Source organism: Aulonocara sp. 'chitande type north' Nkhata Bay, linkage group LG4 (assembly GCF_057382095.1).
Source record: "Aulonocara sp. 'chitande type north' Nkhata Bay isolate Kocher_YH1m ecotype deep benthic linkage group LG4, A_spYH_male_GT1.1, whole genome shotgun sequence".
NCBI classification, from domain to species: Eukaryota; Metazoa; Chordata; class Actinopteri; order Cichliformes; family Cichlidae; genus Aulonocara; species Aulonocara sp. 'chitande type north' Nkhata Bay.
The window spans coordinates 9494824-9519319 of NC_141347.1; the positions used below are offsets into that span (position 1 = coordinate 9494824).

A 24496-nucleotide genomic window follows, 5' to 3' on the forward strand; every position below is an offset into this window, starting at 1 on the left:
ATTACCACACCACAACCACAACAAGGTTATTCCTGCAAGTACTTTGGCTGTATTTCTCAGTCTGTCTGAGAAGCTTAGAGTAACAAACCAGATGTTGTAACGTAATGCCTGGGGGACACATTAGCTCTCCCTGCTGTCTGCTTTTCTTACTTCCCTCATTCATCTCTCATCTTTACTTGTCTGCTGCCCTCAAATCCCTATTATTTTCCACCTCTCTCTTCTCCCCACGTCGTCTTTTTCTGTTCTCATCATTTGCGTCTCCCCTGCTTTCTAGTATTTCCTCTTTTAGAGCACTGATGGTCTGGCTGGAAACCTAAACGGAGCCATCTGCTGCAGAAATATTCAAACTTACATAATCTACATATGGTTGAAGTAGGTTTCCTAAATACACAAAAATATTTTCTTTCAACATGAGAAAATGACTGTATCAAAAATCCAAGATGTTCCCTAAGTCATATGTAGCAGACAAAGGACATGTGAGCAAGTTTCATTTTCTGTAATAGGTTCTATTTAACTCCACCAACAAATTCCAAGAATACAAATGACTGAAAACAATTAAAGAGGACCCACTGTGTTCATTTCTATCTCCAGATTTTTTCTTGCACTTTTCTCAATAGCATTTTTTACCATTCAATATAAAGTAATGTAAAGTTCATTTATATAGCACTTTTCACAGACATAAAGGTCACAATAAAATTCACAAATCACAATGTTAATCTATTAACTATATTAAACCAGAAAAATAAAATAAAGAAATATATAAATAACAACAGAATATCAGCTGAAGGCCTGATTAAGGCCAGAAAAATGTACAACAGTTTTTTTTAAAGAGTCCACAGACTCAGTTAAATGGAGCTGGAGTGGTAAACGTTCCAGAGCCCACAGACTGAAAGGCTGTTCCCCCAAGTCTTCAGTCTTGTATAAGAGAGAACTAAAAGATTTTGAGTGTGTTTAACAAGAAGCTGAAATGTTGTTCAAGTTTCCTTGTAGGCGTTTCACCTCTCATCCGAGAAGCTTCTTCAGTTCTAAGAGCAATTGGTGGAGAGTCCCAAATTTTAAGCCCTATGGGAGTTTCCCCAAGAGGGTCATGGACCCCCTGTTGATCCTGTATCTAATCACACGAGCTAAGGTATGAAAATGGGTGTGAGTCACAATCAGCCACGGTTTCGGGTGAACCCATTGTGAAGCCTAGACCCACGTTATCATGTGATTTACTGAGGTCAAATGACCCACTATGTGAGTGGGCGTTAAAGCATCTGCGAAGGGATCTCAAAACTGGATTACAGATGGCAGTTGATGTCGTAAGCCACCGCCTCTGTTCAAAGATGATCGCTCACAGTGGACATAGATGGCTTCTTTCACTCCTCTTTCAAACCATCTGTCCTCTCTGTCCAAAATGTGAACATTGGCATCCTCAAAAGAGTGACCTTTGGCCTCAGGATTGCAGATGGAGAGCCGAGTCTTGTCCCGTTGAGGTGGCTCTTCTGTGTTCTACTATGTGTTTATTAAGTGACTGTTTGGTCTCTTCAGTGTAGAGGTCTGAGCATTCCTTGCTGCACTGTACAGCATACACTACGTTGTTAAGTTTGTGTTTAGGAGTTTTGTCTTTGGGATGAACCAGTTTTTGTCTGAGTGTGTGGCTGGGTCTGAAGCAGTGGCGGTCCTAGCCCCTGGGCGAAGACTCCCTCTGGCGCCCCCCCCCCCCCCACACACACACACACACACACCCACCACCACCACACACACACACAGGATTGTACATTAACATAGAACTTTTGTCAGAACCATACTGAATTTCACAAGAGAAACATACAGATGTGAAGAGAGAGAGAGAGTAAACAGCTACCAAACAGCCATCATAATTCGTCATACAATGAGAACAGGACAAATCAACAATTGACAATGGACAACTGTACCCTCAAACACACAATAATAACATGGACTGAACCACCACTCACAACCACTAGCACTTTATATAGCCTCTGTAGGAATTATATCTCACTTATCTTAACTGCACTACTGTATAGCTCTGTGTAAATAATCATTCTGTACATTCGATAATTTTTAATCCTACAACTGTTTACAACTTGCATAGTTCCCATTTCTGTATAGCTGTATATCTCAGATTTCTGTAAAGTTATTTATTTCATATTCTGTATAGTTTTTCATATTTATATCCTGTTCATATCTTGTACTCACTACAGCCTGTACATACTTATAGTTATAGAATATTCACAACATACCTCATACCGTGTACATTATAACATACCATAATAGACCCATTTCTGTAATATACTTACATATCTATATTATTGCTAATATATATTGTAATATATCTATATCACTAAAGCACTTCTGGATGGATGCAAACTGCATTTCGTTGCCCTGTACCTGTGCATGTGCAATGACAATAAAGTTGAATTCTATTCTATTCTATTCTATTCTATTCTAATTAATATTAAAATCTGTAACATAATGTATTTGGAGTTTAGTCTGTTATTCTTAATATTTTTACCATTTCTTCTTGGAGCAACTGTAACCCACATAATTTCCTTAGGGATTAATAAAGTATTCTGATTCTGATTATTTCAGGATGACCTGCCATTATCCAATGACACATCTGCTTACCTGTATCTTTTGCCCGTTTCTCCTCCTCCTCTTTTCTCTTTTTTCTAAACTGAGGACCTGATGGCGTTGAACCCAGGATTCAAATCACGAATACATAATGGCCTTGAATTTACAACATTATGAATGAAATGTGCTCTATTTGGAAGCAGCAGGTCTCCCTCCCCTTTCCACGGGTTGTGTGTGAGACTTTAAATCATCAAAATATAAAATATAAATTTTAAATTGTTATTGATCCCTTTACCTCTAGTCCTAAAGTGTATATTTATTTTCTTACTGTTCTTATATTTATTGTTTGTTTACTTGCACTGATGTAACTGGAGCTTCGTCGTCTCGTCTAGCCAGTGTTGGGAAGGTTACTTTTAAAATGTATTCCATTACAGAATACATGCCCTAAAATGTATTCTGTAACGTATTCCGTTACGTTACTCAATGAGAGTAACATATTCTGAATACTTTGGATTACTTAACATATTATCATGCATTTTACAACTACATGAATGTACTATTGCTGTGTGATTTATTACTGTTACTGAAGGTCCGCGGCTCCGAACCGTAGTAAAGGGACCTCTGACTAATACGGGTTCGTGTCGGGCTCGTAGCCGAAAAATAGCTTTACTTTGTTGTGTGGGTCAACTCTGCTTGCGAGAGACAGAGAGAGGCGTTGAAAGACTGCTCCAACGGAACTTATTGTTTCGGAGGAAAACACGAACACAGTGTACAGTCGAGTTTTAATAGCTTACTTACAACTGGGCTCGTCACCTCTCTGGGGACATCTCAGGCCCTCCAAGGTTTGGAGGCCTATCTCCCCCCACCACCACTTCCCCTGCCAGTGGCGGACTCCCTCAGGTATCGGTGCGTTGGTGGTTCTTTGTGTGTGGGGGTGGGCGTCCGGGTACACACCCCCGGGCTCACTCCTTGGCGGCCGCTTATTGGGGCTCGCTCAGGCCACTTCGGAGGTGGGGTGCCCCCGGCCTCTCGGCCTGGGGCTCGGTCACTCAGGCACAGCTGGCTGCCGGCGGAGCTCACGGGCGCGTCACTGCAACTCCCCCTGGCTTCTGCTCCGCGGCTGCTGAGTGAGCCCTCATCTGGGACTCTCCTCAGCTCTTTCTGGGACAGTGGCGCGGCTGCCCCTCTGTTGGTCTTCCTTGGTCTCTTGTGTTCTGGGGGCCTCTGGATGTCTGGAGTTTTGATCTCCTCCATACCTGCTTCATACCCTGGAGGACGGGGCTGTGGCCCCCCCACACTCCCTAGCAGATCGTTACATGGAGAAACCTTTGGAATGCAAGCATGCTGATCCACACAGGTATGCACACAGGTGTACACACGGGTAGTCACAGATGCGGACTACAGCTTTCTTGGCTGCTGCCTCAAAGCACATTGTGCGCTGTCTATCTTGCGTGCTGCACAATATCGTTTATTATTTAGTATCTACTGATATCTACTGCTAGCTAGTTTATTGTGATGGTGCCGTTTTTTTTACTATGTTGCTCTTTGTTGTTTGCTTTCTCTTCTGTTTTTTTTCTCCATACAGGTGACCCAGGTGTTTTTATTTTTTTATTTCTTCCCCCCTTCTCACCGTCTCTTCTCCCCTTTGGTTTTCTTTCTCTCCCTCTCTTTCTTTCATTCTTTCTCCCTGTCCTGTCCCGTGTGTAGCAACTGAAAATGAAATAAATTCATAATTATAATAAAGGTCAATCAAATGGACCAATATGGCAAGGCCATGATGATCCACTTGGTAAAATAAATCCGCTTGGCATCTTTCTTGGCCTTAAGACAACAATTCTGATGGCTAAAGATCCAAACGGGACACACAAGTAAAAAAAAACAAAAAAACAACAACAACTGGGCTCGTCAGGCTCTCTTCTTGGCTGCAGTGGTTATTATTATGTTTACATGCTTCCAGCTCCCGTTTTTGCTCGATGACAACTCGTACTTTTCGACTCTCCTTTTTCTCCCACCTCGCGTTCACAGACACATAACGAGTATGGCAGTCCATTCTCCCTGCAGCACGGACTACACTGCCCATGATGCTACATTCTGCATTCTGCTTATTAGCTTAGCACAACAACAACAAAAAAGGCGCTCTCTCACCCAGGAAACACGCAGAGTGAGAGCGTCACCCTGTAACCATGGCAACCGCAACGCTGCCGCCTGGAACTACTGTCAAACAAAACTGAAACAGTCCTGACCTGCCACAATATGAAACAGGAAAGTACCGCCGTGTACTCCATTTATTTCAACAAAGTAACTGTTGTCGCGGACCACTGGAGGGCTCCACTCACACCCAGTTCTCAGGAAGTGTTGTTGCTGTGTTTTGGAGGGAAAAGTATTCAGTTGTGTGGTGATGAGTAATAAACCAGCAGTGTTAATCGAGAGCTCTCATGTCGTCTGTGTTTACCTCCACATTGGTGACCCCTGACTCGAACATGCTGCAGTCCGATGGTGGCACTGACTCCGCTCTGGATGCATCAGCAGCTGCCAGCCCTCTGCCTCCGGCTGCAGCTACGTTTGCTGTAGCGCTCGAGCTGCCGGACTTTTGGCTTCACGATCCAACGTCGTGGTTCGTGCACGTGGAGGCTCAGTTCACCCTTCGTGGCATCTCGGCTGACGACACGAAATATCACCATGTGGTGGCTTCTTTCGACCCTCTAGCCATCTGTCGTGCATTGACTCTCCTCCGGGACCCACCCACCCAAGGGAAGTACGCCGCCCTTAAGGAGCTGCTTCTTCGGCGCTATGCCCTCTCCGACGCAGAGCGAGCAACTTAAAGAAGTCCAGACGCTTTTCTTTGCAAGCTCCTTTGACTACGAAGGATTATCGCTCCCTGGCTGAGGACGCAGATCGACTCCGGCTCCCAGAAGAGCCTCCTTGCCCCGTCAGGAGCCGACAGTTTAGCAGTGGGCTGCGGACCGCAGCTTATTGCGGCTAATGACTCTCCCATCGCAACGTTCGGGGAAAGGTTCGTGACTGTTTATTTTCATGGTCAGGATTTCCAATGGACCTTTGTTGTTGCCGCTAGCTCTGTACCTATTTTGGGCGCCGATTTTCTTTGTGCCCACGGACTGCTGGTCGATGTCGCTAACAGACGCTTAATCGATGCCCTGTCTTTTTATTCAATACCCTGTTTCACTCGTGCCATCGAGCCCCTGAATCGGGCTAATTTAGTGACTTCAGGGAATGTTTTTCAGCGTTTGCTCTTGGAGTTCCCTTCACTGACTGTTCCTAATTTCTCGAACACGGCAATGAAGCATGGGGTTGAACATTATATACCGACGGTCGGTCCCCCGGTGTTTGCACGCGTGCGCTGCCTCGACCCCGCGAAACTCTCCGTCGCTCGGGAAGAGTTTGCTGCAATGGAGCGCCTCGGCATAGTGCAGCGCTCGAATAGTGCCTGGGCTTCTCCGCTACACATGGTGCCCAAGTCAGACGGTCAGTGGCAGCCGTGTGGGGATTTTCGCCGTTTGAATAATGTCACGGAGAACAACCGTTACCCCATTCCCCACATCCAGGATTTTTCCGCCCACCTCGTCGGCACCTCGATTTTTTCTAAAATTGACTTGGTGCGGGGGTATCACCAGGTTCCCGTGCGCGCCGAAGATGTCCCCAAAACTGCCGTTATTACCCCTTTCGGCCTGTTTGAATTTTTACGCATGCCATTCGGCCTGAAAGGCGCCGCCCAGACTTTTCAGCGGTTGATGGACTCTGTCTCCAATTGATCTTTCTGAGTTAACTTCTATAATTACTTCCTCCAAACCATCAACGTGTCTTTTAGACCCCATTCCTACAAAACTGCTCAAAGAAGTCCTGCCATTAATTAATTCTTCGATCTTAAATATGATCAACCTATCTCTAATAATCGGCTATGTACCACAGGCCTTCAAGCTGGCTGTAGTTAAACCTTTACTCAAAAAGCCATCTCTAGACCCAGCAGTCTTAGCTAATTATAGGCCAATCTCCAACCTTCCTTTCATATCAAAAATCCTTGAAAGAGTAGTTGTCAAACAGCTAACAGATCATCTGCAGAGGAATGGTTTATTTGAAGAGTTTCAGTCAGGTTTCAGAGCTCAGCACAGCACAGAAACAGCTTTAGTGAAGGTTACAAATGATCTTCTTATGGCCTCTGACAGTGGACTCATCTCTGTGCTTGTCCTGCTAGACCTCAGTGCAGCGTTCGATACTGTTGATCATAATATCCTATTAGAGCGATTAGAACATGCTGTAGGTATTACAAGTACTGCGCTGCAGTGGTTTGTATCATATCTATCTAATAGACTCCAATTCGTGCATGTAAATGGAGAGTCCTCTTCACACACTGAGGTTAATTATGGAGTTCCACAGGGTTCAGTGCTAGGACCAATTCTGTTTACATTATACATGCTTCCCTTAGGCAGTATCATTAGAAGACATAGCATACATTTTCACTGCTATGCAGATGACACCCAGCTCTATCTGTCCATGAAGCCAGATAACACACACCAATTAGTTAAACTGCAGGAATGTCTTAAAGACATAAAGACCTGGATGGCCGCTAACTTTCTGCTTCTTAATTCAGATAAAACTGAGGTTATTGTACTCGGCCCTGAAAATCTTAGAAATATGGTATCTAATCAGATTCTTACTCTGGATGGCATTACCTTGGCCTCCAGTAACGCGGTGAGGAACCTTGGAGTCATTTTTGACCAGGACATGTCCTTCAACGCACATATTAAACAAATATGTAAGACTGCTTTCTTCCATTTGCGCAACATCTCTAAAATTAGAAATATCCTGTCTCAGAGTGACGCTGAAAAACTAGTTCATGCATTTATTACTTCCAGGCTGGACTACTGTAATTCATTATTATCAGGATGTCCAAAAAACTCACTGAAAAGCCTTCAGCTAATCCAAAATGCTGCAGCAAGAGTCCTGACAGGGACTAGAAAGAGAGAGCATATTTCTCCTGTTTTGGCTTCCCTTCATTGGCTTCCTGTTAAATCCAGAATTGAATTCAAAATCCTGCTCCTCACATACAAGGTCTTAAATAATCAGGCCCCATCTTATCTTAATGACCTTGTAGTACCATATCACCCTATTAGAGCGCTCCGCTCTCGCTCTGCAGGCCTACTTGTTGTTCCTAGAGTATTTAAAAGTAGAATGGGAGGCAGAGCCTTCAGTTTTCAGGCCCCTCTTCTGTGGAACCAGCTTCCAGTTTGGATTCGGGAGACAGACACTATCTCTACTTTTAAGATTAGGCTTAAAACTTTCCTTTTTTCTAAAGCATATAGTTAGGGCTGGACCAGGTGACCCTGAATCCTCCCTTTGTTATGCTGCAATAGATGTAGGCTGCCGGGGGATTCCCATGATGCATTGAGTTTTTCCTTTCCAGTCACCTTTCTCACTCACTATGTATTAATAGACCTCTCTGCATTGAATCATATCTGTTATTAACCTCTGTCTCTCTTCCACAGCATGTCTTTATCCTGTCTTCCTTCTCTCACCCCAACCGGTCGCAGCAGATGGCCGCCCCTCCCTGAGCCTGGTTCTGCCGGAGGTTTCTTCCTGTTAAAAGGGAGTTTTTCCTTCCCACTGTCGCCAAAGTGCTTGCTCATAGGGGGTCATATGATTGTTGGGTTTTTCTCTGTATCTATGAAGCGCCTTGAGGCGACTTTTGTTGTGATTTGGCGCTATATAAATAAAATTGAATTGAATTGAATTGAATTGAATTGAATTGTCTTGCGTGGGCTGCCTTTCGTCTTCGTGTACCTTGACGATATATTGGTGGCCAGCTGTTCTGAGAGTCAGCACGCATCCCATCTACATCAGGTTTTCCAGCGCTTGGCGGCACACAGCCTGATCGTCAACCCTTCCAAGTGCCAGTTCGGCTTGCCGGTTCTGGATTTCTTGGGCCACCGCATTTCTGCTGATGGTGTGGTTCTGTTGCCAGACAAGGTTCGGGCTGTCTCGGCTTTTCCGCGTCCCGCGCCCATTAAAGCGCTGCAGAAGTTCTTGGGGATGGTCAATTTCTACAACCGCTTTCTCCCCAGAGCTGCGCAGCTGCTGCAGCCTCTCTTGCTGCCTTGAAGGGTAAAAGAGCTAAGGACCCGATTGATTGGCTCCCTGAACGCATCCAGGCATTTTCTGGGGCCAAGACCGCGCTGGCTAACGCCGCCCTGCTGGCTCACGCCGCCCTGCTGGCTCACCCATTTCCGTCAGCGGATATTGCGTTGACCTCCGACGTGTTGGACGTGGCGTGGGCGCAGTGTTAGAACAGCGGGTCTCCGGTGTCTGGCAACCGCTCGCTTTTTTTAGTCGCACGCTTAGGGACAGTGAGCGCAAATATAGCGTTTTTGACAGGGAGTTGCTGGCCCTGCACCTCGCGACGCGGCATTTTCGTTTTTTTCTCGAGGGTTGGAGCTTCACCGTGTACGTCGATCATAAACCCTTGACATTTGCGATGTCCAAGGTCTCTGATCCGTGGAGCGGGCGCCAGCAGCGCCAGTTGGCAGCCATTTCCGAGTTCACAATTGACATTCAGCAGGTGGCTGGTAAGTCCAACTGCGTTGACTGTCTATCCCGCGTGCTGGTTTCTCCCGTTTATGTTGGCATAGACTTTGAGACTATGGCCGCTGACCAACAGGCCGACCCGGACGTCCTTGCCCTTCGGTCTGCGCAAACAGACCTGTGTGGAACGGCGGGCCTAGCCTGCTCTGTGACGTTTCCACCAGCCGTCCACGCCCTGTAGTTCCCCTTTCGTGGCGTCGTCGCGTTTTCGACTCCGTACACGCCCTCTCTCATCCAGGTGTCCGGGCCTCGGTCAAGCTGGTCAGCTCTATGTTTGTTTGGCCGGGCCTTCGTAAATCGGTGAAAGACTGGGCTGCCGCGTGCATCCCATGCCAACGTGCTAAGATCCATAGGCACACACAGGCGCCGCTCGAATCCTTCCGCATTCCAGGGAGGCGTTTTGATCATGTACATGTGGATCTGGTTGGTCCTCTGCTGCAGTCACAAGGTTTCACGCACCTTTTGTCTGTAGTGGACCGCACAACCCGCTGGCCCGAGGCAGTGCCTCTGGCATCCACTACAGCAGCAGCAGTGGCCAGGGCATTTTTGTCAACGTGGGTTTCGCGTTTCGCGCCGACATCACCTCAGACAGGGGCCCCCAGTTCGTTTCCGAGCTTTGGTCTGCCATGGCTGACGGCCTGGGGGTCAAGGTCCACCGGACCACTGCGTACCACCCGCAGGCCAACGGGATGTGCGAACGTTTCCACCGGTTATGTGTGGCGGACCACTGGAGGGCTCCACTCACACCCAGTTCTCAGGAAGTGTTGTTGCTGTGTTTTGGAGGGAAAAGTATTCAGTTGTGTGGTGATGAGTAATAAACCAGCAGTGTTAATCGAGAGCTCTCGTGTCGTCTGTGTTTACCTCCACACTGTATTCTAAATACCACCTTTTTAAACGGTACATGTAACGGAATACAGTTACTCATATTTTGTATTTTAAATACGTAACGGCGGTACACGTATTCCGTTACTCCCCAACACTGTGTCTCTCTATATACTGGACTGTAGCGGAGATGACAATAAAGTTTTGTTTGACTTCAGCAGCGAGCAGGCGCACCGAGGAAAAACATCGGTTCAAATTATAAGTCTGTATCATAATGTCTGCTGTTTCTGTGTTTGTTGTTTTGTTTTTATTTTGTTTTATTTTGCCAGTTGGTTATTAGACGCCGCCCCTCTCCTCCCTGTGCCGCAAGCATATAAGCTGTGGGGCATGGCCACATATCCACATCCACAACTCCACAACTGGGGGGGAGGTGTCGTATGGATTATGTAATGGAGTAATATTATTTATTAGTGATTGAAGAACACAGAAAAAGAACAACCATAGGTTTCTCTTCAGCACTGTAGCCAGGATGACAAAAGGTTTGAGCTCTGTTGAACCAACCTTTAACCTTAACTAATAATGAGTTCATGAAAAAATTACCCATAACCATCTCACAGACGTAACACTGTGTACAGCTGCTTTAATACCATTGATATTTATTTACACTTTTTTTCTACAATTGATCTTCCTGAGTTAACTTCAGTAATTACTTCCTCCAAACCATCAACGTGTTACACCCCATTCCTACAAGACTGCTCAAAGAATTAATTAATGTTCCAATCTTAAATAGGGTCAACCTATCTCTATTAATCAAATAGGTAACATAGGCCTTCAAACTGGCAGTAATAAAAACCATTACTTAAAAAGCCATTACCTTTACACAGTGGTCTTAGCTAATTATAGGCCAATCTCCAACCTTCCTTTCACATCAAAAATTCTTGAAAGAGTAGTTTTCAGACAGCTAGCAGATCATCTGCAGAGGAATGGTTTATTTGAAGAGCTTCTGTCAGGTTTCAGAGCTCATCACAGCACAGAAACAGCTTTAGTGAAGGTTACAATTGATCTTCTTATGGCCTCTGACAGTGGACTCATCTCTGTGCTTGTCCTGCTAGACCTCAGTGCAGCGTTCGATACTGTCGACCATAATATGTCAACGTGATTAGAGCATGCTGTCAGTATTAAAGGCACCTCACTGCAGTGGTTTGAATCATATCTGTCTAATAGACTCTAATTTGTTCATGTAAATGGAGAGTACTCTTAACACACTAAGGTTAATTGTGGAATTACAATGGTTTCCTAACTAGGACCAGTTTTGTTTCTGTTATACATGCTTCCTTTAGGCAGTATCATTAGAAGGAATAGGATACAGTTTCACTGCTATGCATCTGATACCCAACTTTATCTGTCCATGAAGCCTGATAACACGCACCAAATGCAGCAATGTCTTAAAGACATAAATTACCTCAAATTTTCTGCTTTTAAATTCAGATAAAGTTGTAGTTTTTGTACTCCACACTAACAGTCTTAGAAATACAGTATCTAACCAGATGTTAACTTTGAGTAGCATTAACTTGGCCTCCAGTAACACTACGAAGAATCTTTGATCAGAATATGCACATATTAAAAAAATACGTAGGACTGCTTTCTTCAATTTTATCATCTTATCCATTCTTTCACCCTTAAAATAATCTCTAAACTTTTAACCTCTCATTCGCTTCCAACTTTTTTTCTTTTGCTTTTCCTTCTTTTTTTCTTTCTTAACCAAGTCCTATTTTGGTAGTCTCTTTTTTGTTTTCTTTGGTATAAATATAAATAACCTTTAAGTGAGTGTAATTGCAACCCAAAGATTTTGATCTCCATGAGAGCCCTTCTCTATCGTTCTTTTGTTTCTTTGTTTAAAGTTTTAGCTCAGTGGTATTTTAGAATGTGTATCTAGATACCACTGTTATCTTTAAACTAGACATTATGCATTGCATGTTTAAAGACTACTCTGTCAGAAGAGAGCATCCTTAGCATATGACTTCTACTGTGAGTGTGTGTCTATTTGTGTGGTCTCCTTGCTTTCAGGCGTTTAGAACAAGTCATTCAAAGTGGTACAGAACACACACACACTAACGCATTCACTCAGTTTGGCAAGTCTGTAGTGTATGTGTATGGGCGTCTTTCTTCTGCATCCTGCTCAGTGGTCACTTACCACACACACTCCACCACCACATCAACATGATGGTTATATAACTTTTGATGTCATCTCCACTGATGTTCCACTGAGTTTTAGTGGAATATTCCTGCTCAGAATTTATGCATTTGAAATCAGCTTGGACTTAATGTCATTCACTTATCTTTAACGTTTTTCAAACAATTTTTTTTTCTAAATTTCATTTCTTTCTTGTTACAACTTTGCTGTGCACACACATACTTTTTCAGCTGGTAAGACTGTAGAGCAGAGATAAAGAGCTGGCTGAAATGAACCAGATTGGAAGAACAGCGGCAGTGAGCAGTACATCACCCTGTTTGTACCCATGTGTGTTTCTCTAACATGTAGCAGGTCTGATGTGTGTCCCGAGCATTTCCAGTTTGAAGTTCAACAGCATCTGGCCCAGGGTTTATTTTCCATCCTGTGTTCCTTCCAGTGGCTCTGCTGCTTCCAGGAAAATTTAATCATACCTCACAAATAATGCCCACAACAGGATACAGAGGCACACAGAGAAGGAGAAAAGTGAGTCAATGACACTGAAAAATGTTTGAATCGTTTTATTATAAATGTACAAACTCCTAGTTAAGCAGTCAAAATTCTTGCCCTTGTCCTATTTTGGTTGTAAAAAAAAAAATACCCAGACAAGTTAAAAATTATTTTACCACTTCTATCAACAATGGGAAATACATTAAAAGGACAAACAATAAAAATTTTATCACAAAGAAAATAACAGGCAATTACTTCAATACAAAATCTGAAAAAAAAAATCACTGGTTATACTGGTTACATGGGGCATATCATATGCAAATCTGCTTTCATTAAGCAAAGAATTTGAAAAGCTGTATTTGCTGTATTTGAGGCTGATTTGTGTAATTTTGACTCTGTGTAGATTAAAGAAAGTTCAAAATAAATTTAAACTTGTTGACCTATTTCTTGTTTTTTTTCTCTTTTAAGTCATTAAAGATGTATGTTGTACAATCATTCCACTCTGTAAAAAGAGCAGTTCAAAGACATCTTGAAAAGCCCCAAATTACCATAACATTCATGGTCATTATGAGTAAATATAAACCTCTGCCCAACTTACAGTCCCTTACTGTTTCCACATCCACTATAACCAAAACAATTGTTGCTTCTGATAAATCATTTTGCCCAGAAAAGGTTATAAGACCATTTCCAAACAAAATGAAGTCACTCTACGGTGAGAAAGATTATTGATGTGGAAAATATTCAAGACATTTGCCAATTGTCCCAGAATTTAACATCCCAGCAATTCCCCCTAAGGTCAGATCATACAGTGCTCAGAGAAATTGCAACCAAAGAGCTACATCTCAGAATCTACAAGCCCTAATTAGTATGTTAAATGTTACAGTTCATGACAGTGAAATAAGAAAACAATTGAACTAGTATGGATTGTTTGAAACACTGCTGCCAGGAAAAAGTATCTTCTTCTTCATGTCACCCAAGATACAATACAATTCTGCTTTTCTTGTCTGCAAGTGCTGTGTCCGACAGTTACTGACTTAAGTGCGTGCACATCAGAGCAGCAACCCAGTGACCACACAGTGTTTAATTTATCCACAGTCTTTTCGAAACAAAACACAGACGGAATATCTGTTCAGTTTTCATATTTCTTCCATCCTCGGCTTTGTTTTGACTCACTGGACAAACTAAATTGCCAAATATTCATCTAACCATCTGCCCATTATTCTAAATAAGCAAAAATGACATCATACATCATCTGATGACCATTATCCCATGAGTACAGTTTCTTGTCCAGTGGACAATAAGCCAGCTGGGAGTTATGTGCATGCATGTTTGTGAACGCCAGGCTTGGCACTGTGTGCGTAAGCGTGTGAGTGTCAAATGCGTAGGTCACGTTTGCATAGCGACGCTCCATACTATCCACTGCATAAAGCACACCACATACCAAGAAGCTGTTACCGTAACGACCTCTTCTGAGACCTGTGCGAAAGGTCTGTATTGGCTGAAGGTCTCGAGGGTGGAGGTGGATTAGCAGGATAACTTCCTGGTGGAAGCCCTCTGTGTCCAAAGCAGGGTAAAGCAGCCACAGGCCGGACTCATCTACCGCAAACTCAACCTGCAAAATACACAAGCTCAAGTTTGTATGACTTTTGCATCTTAAAATAATTTTAGACTGCAATCTTTCAGGTTGTTGTTTTGGTTTTAGAACCTAGAATTTTACTGATCTATTCATTCCCACTGCAGTTATTCATCTGCAGCAGGCAGCTGTTTACATACTGTTCTTAGCTCTCCAGACAGCAGATTAAGGTAGATTAAGGTAGTCCTTGCTGGTGGAGATCAAAAACAGATTTGGAGAATCTTTAAAGAGATTTTAAAGAGTTTAAAGAGAGCCTGACTGGCTGACTTTTCTTTCTAACTACAGTTGAGGCCAAAATTATTAGCCCCCCAGGAATTTTGGAACATTTTGCTAAACTTTTGCCCAACGTTTGCAGCATTGATGAAACTTGATACATTCAAACATTCACCAGTGCGATTTAGTAGCTTTCGGTACATTTTGTAATATAAAATACCTTTTTAGGTTTGCTTCATATCAAATATAATAAAAAATGGGGAGGTCAAAAATATTAGCCCCATGTGAATGTTTGCTTTCAAAACGCCTAGAGTAATTAACCAGTCAGCTTTGAAACCACATCTGTGCAGTCAACTGGCTTCCTAACAACATTCAATTGGCATAAAAAGGGTTCAAGGAACAGGGCATGAGAAGAACTACTGTTACTGGCCATGCCAAAGATAAAGGAAATAATTCTGGAGCTCAGAAAAAAAGATAGTAGAGGCTCATGATAAGGGGGAAGGCTACATGCCATTTCCAAGCAATTCACAGTGTCTAGAACTGCTGTATGTTGCATCATTGCCAAGTCCAAGGAGACAAATTCTGTAAGAAACAAACCTGGCCGTGGCCGTAAGTTCAAGATTTCAAGAACCCTGGAGACGAAAATAGACACAGATGTCAGCAAGGAACACCTGCCAAGACGATTGTTACTGACCTGGCTTCTTCTGGAGTTGATGTTTCAAAGAACACAGTTGTGACGGCTTGTGAACTTCAGGGGCATCATCCCAGAAGAACACTTTTACTCAAAGAGCTGCACATCACAGTCCGACTGAGGTTTGCCAATGAACATTTGTAAGGTAAAGATCAGTTTTGGAAGTGCTTTGATCTGATGAGACTAAACTGGAACTGTTTCAGCACATAGTTGTTGCTTATGTTTGGCAAAGAAAGGCACAGGCCTTCAACCCCAGGAACACAGTTGGGAACATCCTGCTGTGAGGCTGTTTTCAGGCACAGGGAGCCTTGTTTGGTTGCATGGCATCATGAAAAAATAAATTATGTTGACATTTTGAAAGAGAAAATGCAGAAATCCGCTCATAGTCTAGGCTTAGGTTGTCGCTGGGTCTTCCAACAAGGCAATGACCCAAAGCATACATCAACATTAGTCCAACAGTTCCTCAAGGGTACCAAAACCAAGATCCTGGAGTGGCCCGCACAGAGCACAGACCTCAATCCTATTGAGAATCTGTGGCAAGTGCTCCAAGTGAATGTCCATGCTTGGAAACCATTCAATTTGGATGAGCTAGAACAATTTGCAATGGAGGAATGGGCCAAAATCCCTCAGAAGACCTGTGCAAACCTAGTAATGACCTACTCTAAGAAATTGTTGTCAGTTGTGGCTCAGAAAGGGTACAGTATATGACTATTAATGGCCATGGGGCTAATAATTTTGGATGTCTCATTTTTGCCCTTTCTTGTTTTAATTTGGTGTATCAATAAAATATCCTAATTAACCTTAGTGGACATTGTTGTTTTGGAAACAGATACACTATACAAAACAGAGACTTGTTGTTAATGGTCATTTTCACACTAAAATCGCACACACACATATAAACATCCACATTCCAACATATACACATCCACATTCCAATGTATGGAACATACACCCACTGATGTATATAAATAAAGACCAGGGCAGTGGCAGAGCGCGAGTGCCTGAGCCCTCACTCCCGTGCGGGTGCTCTGTGACTGCCCTTGCTGCAAGTAAAACTGTGTGTTTCTCCTCTCTGATTCTCAGCTGAAGAAGTGTCTTAGAATACATCTCTTGACAGAAACAAACCACAAAAGTGATCAGTTTAGTAATTTATAATGTTCCCACACATAATTTTAATGATGCTTGAAAGACTTCTAAATGTTCTTGTTTAAATCATTATGGAGTACTTCTTGGGCCGTTATTTAAAAATGAAAGTAATGAGTCTTACTTCAGTCTGTGTCTTGTGAATTTGCTCCTCCAGTAAAGCATCGTGCAGTGTGGTCCACGCAGCCACATATCTGTGCCTCAGGTCATATCTGATAACGTCCCTGCTGAAGGCTCGATTATAGTAGAAAGCTCCATTAAACACAACATGGCCTGTTCCAGTGAAACTGTAAGGTAGCTTGTATGAATTACTTGTCTGACCTGAACAGGAAGGACACACAGAAAATAGATATGCACAACATTAATGATCATCAAACTAAGATATGTCCATCATGTAGAGAAAATATTTTACTGCAACTGATTGATTGATTGATTGATTGATCATACTTTATTCATCCCGAGGGAAATTGGGTTAATAAACATTGCAACGATTTTTACCTTAATTAATAACAGTATTTCAAATGGTTAAAAATTTATTTTGTTTTCTAATAACACTAATGTTGAGACTAGATTATTTTTGTTTATAATGTTATGCAATAAATCAGACTGTATTTTATATTTCATATTTGGTTTCACAATTATCCTCTCATTTGTACTGTCTTATAATTAAAAGACCCGCCTCCACACCCTTTAAAAAACAAACTTGTTTCCAGGCTGTGGATGATCTTTGTCTTTGTCAAGAAATTTTTTAAAACTATTTCAGCTTTTTAGAAACATCTTGGTTTCAAGCATCCAATGAAGAACAACAAATATGATTTTTGTCAAAGCCTTGTGATTAAGTAATCGTCATTAGGATATTGAGCTAAGTAATTGTCATTGTAAAATTTCCCCAAATTGAGAAGCCTTATTTTCTAAGGCAGAAAATCCCTGCAATATCCAGGAGAAGACAAATATTACATGCTCGTGCATCAAAATGATGTTCAGGCTAACTTTTCATCCAGATGCAAAGGCGAAGGCAGTTTTACATCACTGCAAAGGGACAGCTATGGTAGATGAATGCCCTTTCCTGAGCCTGGTTCTGCTGGAGGCCCCTTCTTGTTAAAATGGTGTTCTTCCTTCCCACCGTCACCAAATACTAGCTCATAATGAGCCGTATGCTCATCAGGGTTCTCTCTAATAGTGTCTATTACATGGGCCTTTCCTTACAATATGAAGCACTTGGAACAACTGTTGTTATCTACTGGCACTACACAAATAACCATTAATTTAAACTATTTTTACGTACTTTATGAAACCTCATTTAAAATGAAATTGGCAACCAAGATTTAGAGGATTAAATATAAAGATCATTTGATTGTTAAGTATCTAAACTTTAACTCCTAGACCTGGTAATATTGAAACACAGGTGCTAAAATGAATTTCACAAGTGTATAGCATTTTACCATACTCGTGTTCAGCTTGAAGGACCTGATTCTAATCCATGAATATTTTTCTAACACATCCATTGTGTGTGAAATATTGTTTCCTGTTTTTCTGGTTTTTTACTTTTACGGATCTTCATGTCACTGTTTGTTCTGTCGTTCAAATATGAAATGCATTTGTCAGTGGAATCTGTTCTGATTGCTAAAACATTGATAGAACTTTTATGAGATTAATTAGGGTACCTGACACTGTTTGAGATTAGAAGATAATTTTTTTCACAAACACAAACCTCTGTACCTAATTTGAAGGTGTCCATGTCTCGGAACTCCAGTAGGTTGTTGCCATAGTGACCACTAGTGAGGTAGATGACGTTCCCATGACCACGAGCATCTCTCATCCAGGCTCCATCACTAAGGCCATAAGTATTTTTCTGGACCGGTTCAGAGATGCTGGCTACTGTGTCCTTACACACTCCTGTAAAAATACACATTAGGTGTCAGTAAGGATACACCTACTACCAGATGAGGTATTACAATACGCCGATCAGCCAAAATGCTATAATTACACCTTTCTAGTAATTATTTTGTCTGTCTAATATCTATAAGACTAAACAGTTATGTTGAAAAGGGAAACTATTGATAGAGACCAAGACCACATTTTTTTTATCAGGCTGGGAAGCTGAAACTGAAGGCATTTTAACACAGGATTTTGTGAGATCTCCCTCAAGTGGCCACTGGAGCCCTGGAGGTTACCATTTCATTTTTATGAAATAATCAACATTATTAGCTTCATATGGAAATGAATAGGTTCATTAGTCTTACTCTACCTGGCTTTTTGGTAACCACTGGTTGGTCAGCGGGGCTCTCTGTCCAGCTGAGGCGGCTTTTGGTTCTTGAATGAGGCGCTGAGGTGGGAGCTGCACCAATAGGTGGAGTGATATTGGTGTCTGAGGGTGAAGTGGTATACTGGCTGACAGGCGCAGTGGGGTGAATAGCAGTTCTGGTAGTTAAGGATTTTTGGGTAGTTGCCGTTGGGTTTGGAGTTGTTGTGGAGGAGCGAACTGGTTGGGTTGCAGTTATGGTTTGTTGGCTGGTAGATGGGGGAGCTGTTGGTGGATGGGATGGTGAAGATCTGGTCAAAGGTATGTCTTTGAGGTCTGGCTTTATGGTAGTTTTTGAAGGCCTGTTAGGTGGCAGCTGCTCAGACACCTGAAAATCCACTGATGATTTTGTGGTTACAGAAGCTACAAGACAAGATAAAAGAAGAAAGGGCCTTTCTCTGTAATTTTTAAAATAAATTTTACCTTTGATTAAATTAAAAAAGCCTTTAGCACATAACTTGAAAGCATTGATTTTACAGATCAATGCAATAGACTTACTGTTCTGTGCTTTGCCTTTCTTATCCTCCTTGTAGCTCTCTTCCTCTGCCTTGTAAAAGGTCACACCCCTGATGACAACAGTGTTTTTGTCTTTCATTTGCTGCTTTGGCTCTGTCTTCTCTTTGATCGGCTTTCGTGTTTCTGTCTGATTCCTGATTGGGTTCTGTTCCTCCACACCATCTTGCTGGTGGTTTGTCTTCAGCTGGCTGTCATAATTCTTCTGTAAGAGAAAATTCAGTCTCGTTTATAATGAAGAGGGACTATCTATGCATGATAGCAATCTTCTAGAAGAGTGCACAGCATAAAATCAGACAAGAGTTTGTCTTGACTTGTGATCTGTTAAGATGCAGATTTTCACAAGGTTTTTACCTGCTTGTGGGCGTAGGGAGCTGCTCCACTTTTAACTCTTGAGCGCTCATCATTCAGTTTCTTTTTTTTCGGCTGGATCTTTTTTTCTTTATCCTTTTCCCTCGCTCTTTCCTTTACACGTTCTTTCTCTCTCATTCTTTCAGTCAAATTTTGTGTGAATGCCTTGAGTTCAGAAAAAGACACATGCAGGGTCAACCAACTATTTCAGGTGACATCACTTTGCACTTAGTCTGGACTCTGTGAATATACAAATATATATTTTTAGAAGTCTGGATATTCAATTCAATTTTATTTATACAGCGCCAAATCACAACAGTCAAGACGACTATCTTACAATCAAGACGACTATCTTACAATCTATTATTGTAAGGTAGACCCTACAATAATAAATACAGAGAAAAACCCAACAATCATAGGACCCCATATGAGCAAGCACTTTAGCGACAGTGGGAAGGAAAAACTCCCTTTTAACAGGAAGAAACCTCCGGCAGAACCAGGCTCATGGAGGGGCGGGGCCATCTGCTGCCACTGGTTGGGGAGAGAGAAGTAAGACAGGATAAAAAGCATGCTGTGGAAGAGGGCCAGTGATTAATAACAGGTATGATTCAGTGCGGAGAGGTCTATTAAAACATAGTGAGTGAGAAAGGTGACTGAAGAAGAAATACTTAATGCATCATGGGAATCCACCAGCAGCCTACACCTATTGCAGCATAACTAAAGGAGGATTCAGGGTCACCTAATCCAGCCCTAACTATATGCATATCAAAAAGGAAAGTTTTAAGCCTAATCTTAAAAGTGGAGAGAGTGTGAGTATGAATGTTATCTGTCTCTCTGGTTCAGTCCTGTGTACCCTGCCTCTGACCCTAAACAAAATCACAGAAATATTTCTTTAATAGTAAAACTTCTATGGCTTAAAGACAATACCAACTATATATATTTTTTCAATTAATTGTAAAAATAAGCTATTCCAGTATTGCAGTACAGCCATCCATGTAGGGGTATCATATTTCAAGGAAATGTCCAACAATCATATTTCTGATATTTAAAAAAAAAATGAATACATTTTGTTGATTTTTGCGGCTCACAGACAACAAACTTTACAAGTGTAAGTGAGTGACGGGCATTTGCCATCCTTCTTTTCCAGTGAGCTACTTGCAGCATTATAGTACAATAGTAGTGACACAGTCAAATGTAAACGCAAAAGTAGCCAACGTGTTTTCCTTGGAAATTTTAAGTAAAGGGAAGTTGCAACAATGTCAAGAGTTTAGAGCACATAACTGGTATACTAGTATTGCCCTAAAGTATATGATATGGCACAGTTTAACATCCAAGCACAGTCAAAGAGCAAGCTGACAGAGGATATGAAGAAGCAAAAGTGTTTAGTTTTACTATTTGTTTGTGTTAGCAGGTCTGTCTACCTTTGCAAAGCTTCTGCATTAAAAATATATACATGCTCTACATAAGAGTATGTACTGTATACAAACTATCAGTTTTGATTTTTAATAGGTGATTTTTGGACAACATGTACTCACCTTCTCTATGTTGTCCACCCTGGTCAGTAGCTTGGTGGTAACAGAATGGAGCTTTAACAAGTCCATTCCATACAGAGAGACTTCCAACAAGTCAATGATAGTTGCCAGCTAAACAAAATCAAGAAATTGTTTTTTTTTAAATTATTATTAGTTAAAGATCTTCCTGCTCAAAACTAACTTAACAGTGTATCATCAGTAACCAGAACACATGTATATGTTTCTACCTTGATGTCATCTTTGCTCGCTTCCTGTAGTTTTTTAAACCTGTACTCTCCCTCGCAGGGATTGACAGCGGAAGGTGGAGCCATGCACACACACTTCTTGCAGTCTGTTCCTTTGGTAATTGTCTCTACAGTGTAAAAATCCCGAGATGGTGATTTTAGGTCACTTTCATGGACATGGCTGCAGTCGGATCGCTTAATTGGTCGAACAACACAGCGACACACACAGTCGGACCCTGAAGACACTGTTTTTACTTTGTCGTAATCTCCCAGCAACTGAAACAGAGGCAGAAAGTTGTCTTTCTCAGTATATTTTTTCCACAATATAGGCCAGATAGCAGGAAACCTGAATAAATATTGAATGTAAAATTAATAGTATATTATACTATACTTATATTATAATTTATTTAGCAGAAATGCAGGAACTAAAATCAGAAAAAGAGTTGAAATGTCTGACGATATGCAGCTGCAACAGTGGTGAGCTGTGTGGAATGAAGACAGCTATAGGCATTTACAAACAGGCCCTCTTTGGTTTGGACCACTTACAGTTTGAGGATATTACATAACCAACCACCAGGGGGATGCAAACTTTTACCATAGTGTACACTCACACACACACACACACACACACACACACAGCTCTGGGCTTGATTTACCATGACAGTATGAGGTAAAAGGAAATTTCCCGTATAGTTAAACTTTTGGAATCGCTGTGTCAGAAACAACCCCTGAAATCCAACTCAAGATGGAAAACGAGAGGTTCAGGGTTCACTGTTTAAAGCAAAGTAAGTCCTAACAGCACAAGTGCTGTGGGATCTCATGTGGTTTTCCCTTGGTGAGGTAGATGGAAAGTTTTGCTGAGGTACTAACTGCTGTTACTCAGTTGAAGTCTCCTGGAAGAAGAATTAAGCAGGTCACAGGTCATGGATTGAAGTTTTAGTTTTTATAATTTGCATAAAAGAGCATGGCTTTGCAGAACTTTACTTCAGTTCAGTCAAATGTAAAAATAGGTCAAACAGCACATCATCTTGTGCTTTTAACTTTTAAAACGTTTTAAATTTGATAACTGCCTTAATTATTAAAACTAGGAATTTCTGTTCTCCCAACTCATTCGCAGTATGTGAATATACATAAACTTCTTTGTCAGTGTAGTTTAACATAGAATACAATTAATCATAAAAAGGCGCACATTATAGTTCACAAACCTGGCTTATTATATTCTCTTGGTTTTCCAGCTCGTCCTCCAGAGGCTCGACAGTGGGTTGGAACTGTGGAACTCTCCCCTGAGTGGCTTTCTCCGGGAACTGGTGACTACCCTCTGCTTTGCTTGTGGAGTTGGCATCTTTAATCGGCCTCAGCTCGTCGGTTTCAGCTAGCAGCATCTTCTCCCGAATGCTTCCGTCCACCGCCAGGCTTCTTACAGCACAGCAGAAAATCAGCAGTGAAAGTCCGCGCCACATTTCTGCACAGCAGCTAAGGATAAGAAGGACTCTGTATACAAACTAGTCTTTATCAGGTAGTTGTAGCCAAAAATTGCGGAGCAAGTACGAATGAATAAACACCCACGCATCAAACGGTGCAGTAAATTACTTCACTAGAAAGTAGGCTTATTGTCCGGGTAAAAACGAGTCCATAAAACGGTTTAGCTTGAAAAAAAAAGTACTCAAACTTAAAAAAGAAAGAAAGATCTCGTGTACTTGTTATTTTTTTTATGAAGACTCGTATTAAAATAATTGTTGTAAAAGAAACGAATTAAAAGCTAAAATAATAATAATAATTTTTAAAAAAAGGTTGCTTTAACTCGGGTCAGTGTGACGTGTCGCCGGTGAGCTGAATGGCACCGACGGACCTCAACACCGGCCCCAATCAGAACTGGACTAACTGCGCTCGAGCCTGAGCCTGAAGTGGGAGTGGGACAGATGGGCGGGGAGGGAGAGGGGAGAGAGAGAGAGCAGAAAGGCTCCAGGTTGAACACTTAACATTACACACAGCTTACTGCAGCTTGCCAGCCAATCAAAGTAGCCTAACTGGGCACTGCAAAGGTCCCGAGCGGTTTATCATGTCACAACTGTTTTTGCTTTACCAGTAAACCTCACGGTATGTTCACGTTTAATAAGGTTCCCATTAAAACCGATGTCAAACAATTTTCTTACTATTAATGTCTCGAAATATACTACAAGGTATTTAGTTTAACCAGAATATCTGAAAACGGATCCTGCTTATTGTAACAAAAACTATTAGAAATATAGAGACTTTTTTCAAATTATATTTTAATATTTATATAAAAATACGTCATATCGTATATGAAAAATTATACAAACAAGTTAAACTATTGTATCATTCCTAACTCTTTGTGTCTTTCATAAACACATGGCCATTAGAATGTCATCAAATATACACCCATCCGTTCACTTCCGCTTATCCATTTCAGGGTTGTGAGTTGGACTCACGAAAAGGCACTTTCGCTGTAGTAGGGAATTGTGCTTTTTGTGATTGTCTTCCATGTACATGCTGTTCAATGATGTTCATATTAAGTATGGACAAAATTCTAGGTCAGTGTTTGAAAAACTAACCCCTATGAGCCACAAACTCATAAGACTGCAAACAAACTCTAAGTGTTCTGTACAAAAACCCAGTTATAAAGTACACCAAAAGCTGAAAGTTATGTTTTGTTGTGTTAGCTAAATATTGTGGAAATCACAGTGCTCATTAAAATGTGTTTAGAATTTGCAAATTGATGATGATTTATCTAAAAAATCATGTTGTCGCCTACATAAGCTGCCTTCATAGGTTGACGGTATTGGAATTGATTAAACTGGTCCTGTGTTTACTCCTTGTCAGAGTGTGAATAGCCTAGCTCTGGCTGAGCATAGAAGCCCCACCCTGGCTGAGCATAGAAGCCCCACCTATTTGATTTAAAAGAGGAGGGGCTTAAAACAGCTTGTTTCAGACACTCTGCAACAAAGCCGGTAAAAGATGAAGAAGTTTATTTTTTAAAAGCTACTCCTTCACTGTCCAAGAATAAAGCCAAATTGAACTTTAAATAAACATAATACAAAATATAATCTTTAAGAGATTTAGTTAAATTTGCTATTATCTGGAAACTGTATATTTTGAAATGTAGAAGGTTAGGGTCTAGACTTTCATTGGTTGCTACAAAGGTACTTTTTTCATCTTAGTATATAAGGTTGACGTCAAAGTTTTACAGATTCAGCAGAGTTGAG

General features: G+C 41.6%; 1 protein-coding gene across 1 annotated transcript; it reads right to left on the reverse strand.

Moving 5' to 3' along the window:
• Positions 1–12725: 12725 nt before the first annotated feature.
• Positions 12726–23104, reverse strand: LOC147331940 (olfactomedin-like protein 2B). The gene is made up of 9 exons (XM_086288285.1): positions 22478–23104; positions 21276–21548; positions 21052–21159; positions 19520–19681; positions 19151–19370; positions 18599–19015; positions 18070–18246; positions 16475–16671; positions 12726–14282 (listed from the first exon to the last, which is right to left on the reverse strand). Exons 1-9 carry the CDS (start codon positions 22730–22732, stop codon positions 13887–13889), a joined length of 2205 nt encoding a protein of 734 aa, XP_086144411.1. The 5' UTR covers positions 22733–23104; the 3' UTR covers positions 12726–13886.
• Between the last annotated feature and the right edge of the window lie 1392 nt (positions 23105–24496).

Excerpts from the sequence above, each read along its gene's own strand:
- LOC147331940 (XM_086288285.1), bottom strand. The coding sequence starts at position 22,732 with ATGTGGCGCGGACTTTCACTGCTGATTTTCTGCTGTGCTGTAAGAAGC. Across the intron at positions 21,549-22,477 it reads AAGAGAATATAATAAGCCAG|TTGCTGGGAGATTACGACAA; the intron begins GTTTGTGAACTA and ends CCTCTGTTTCAG. Across the intron at positions 19,682-21,051 it reads GGGTGGACAACATAGAGAAG|GCATTCACACAAAATTTGAC; the intron begins GTGAGTACATGT and ends TCTGAACTCAAG.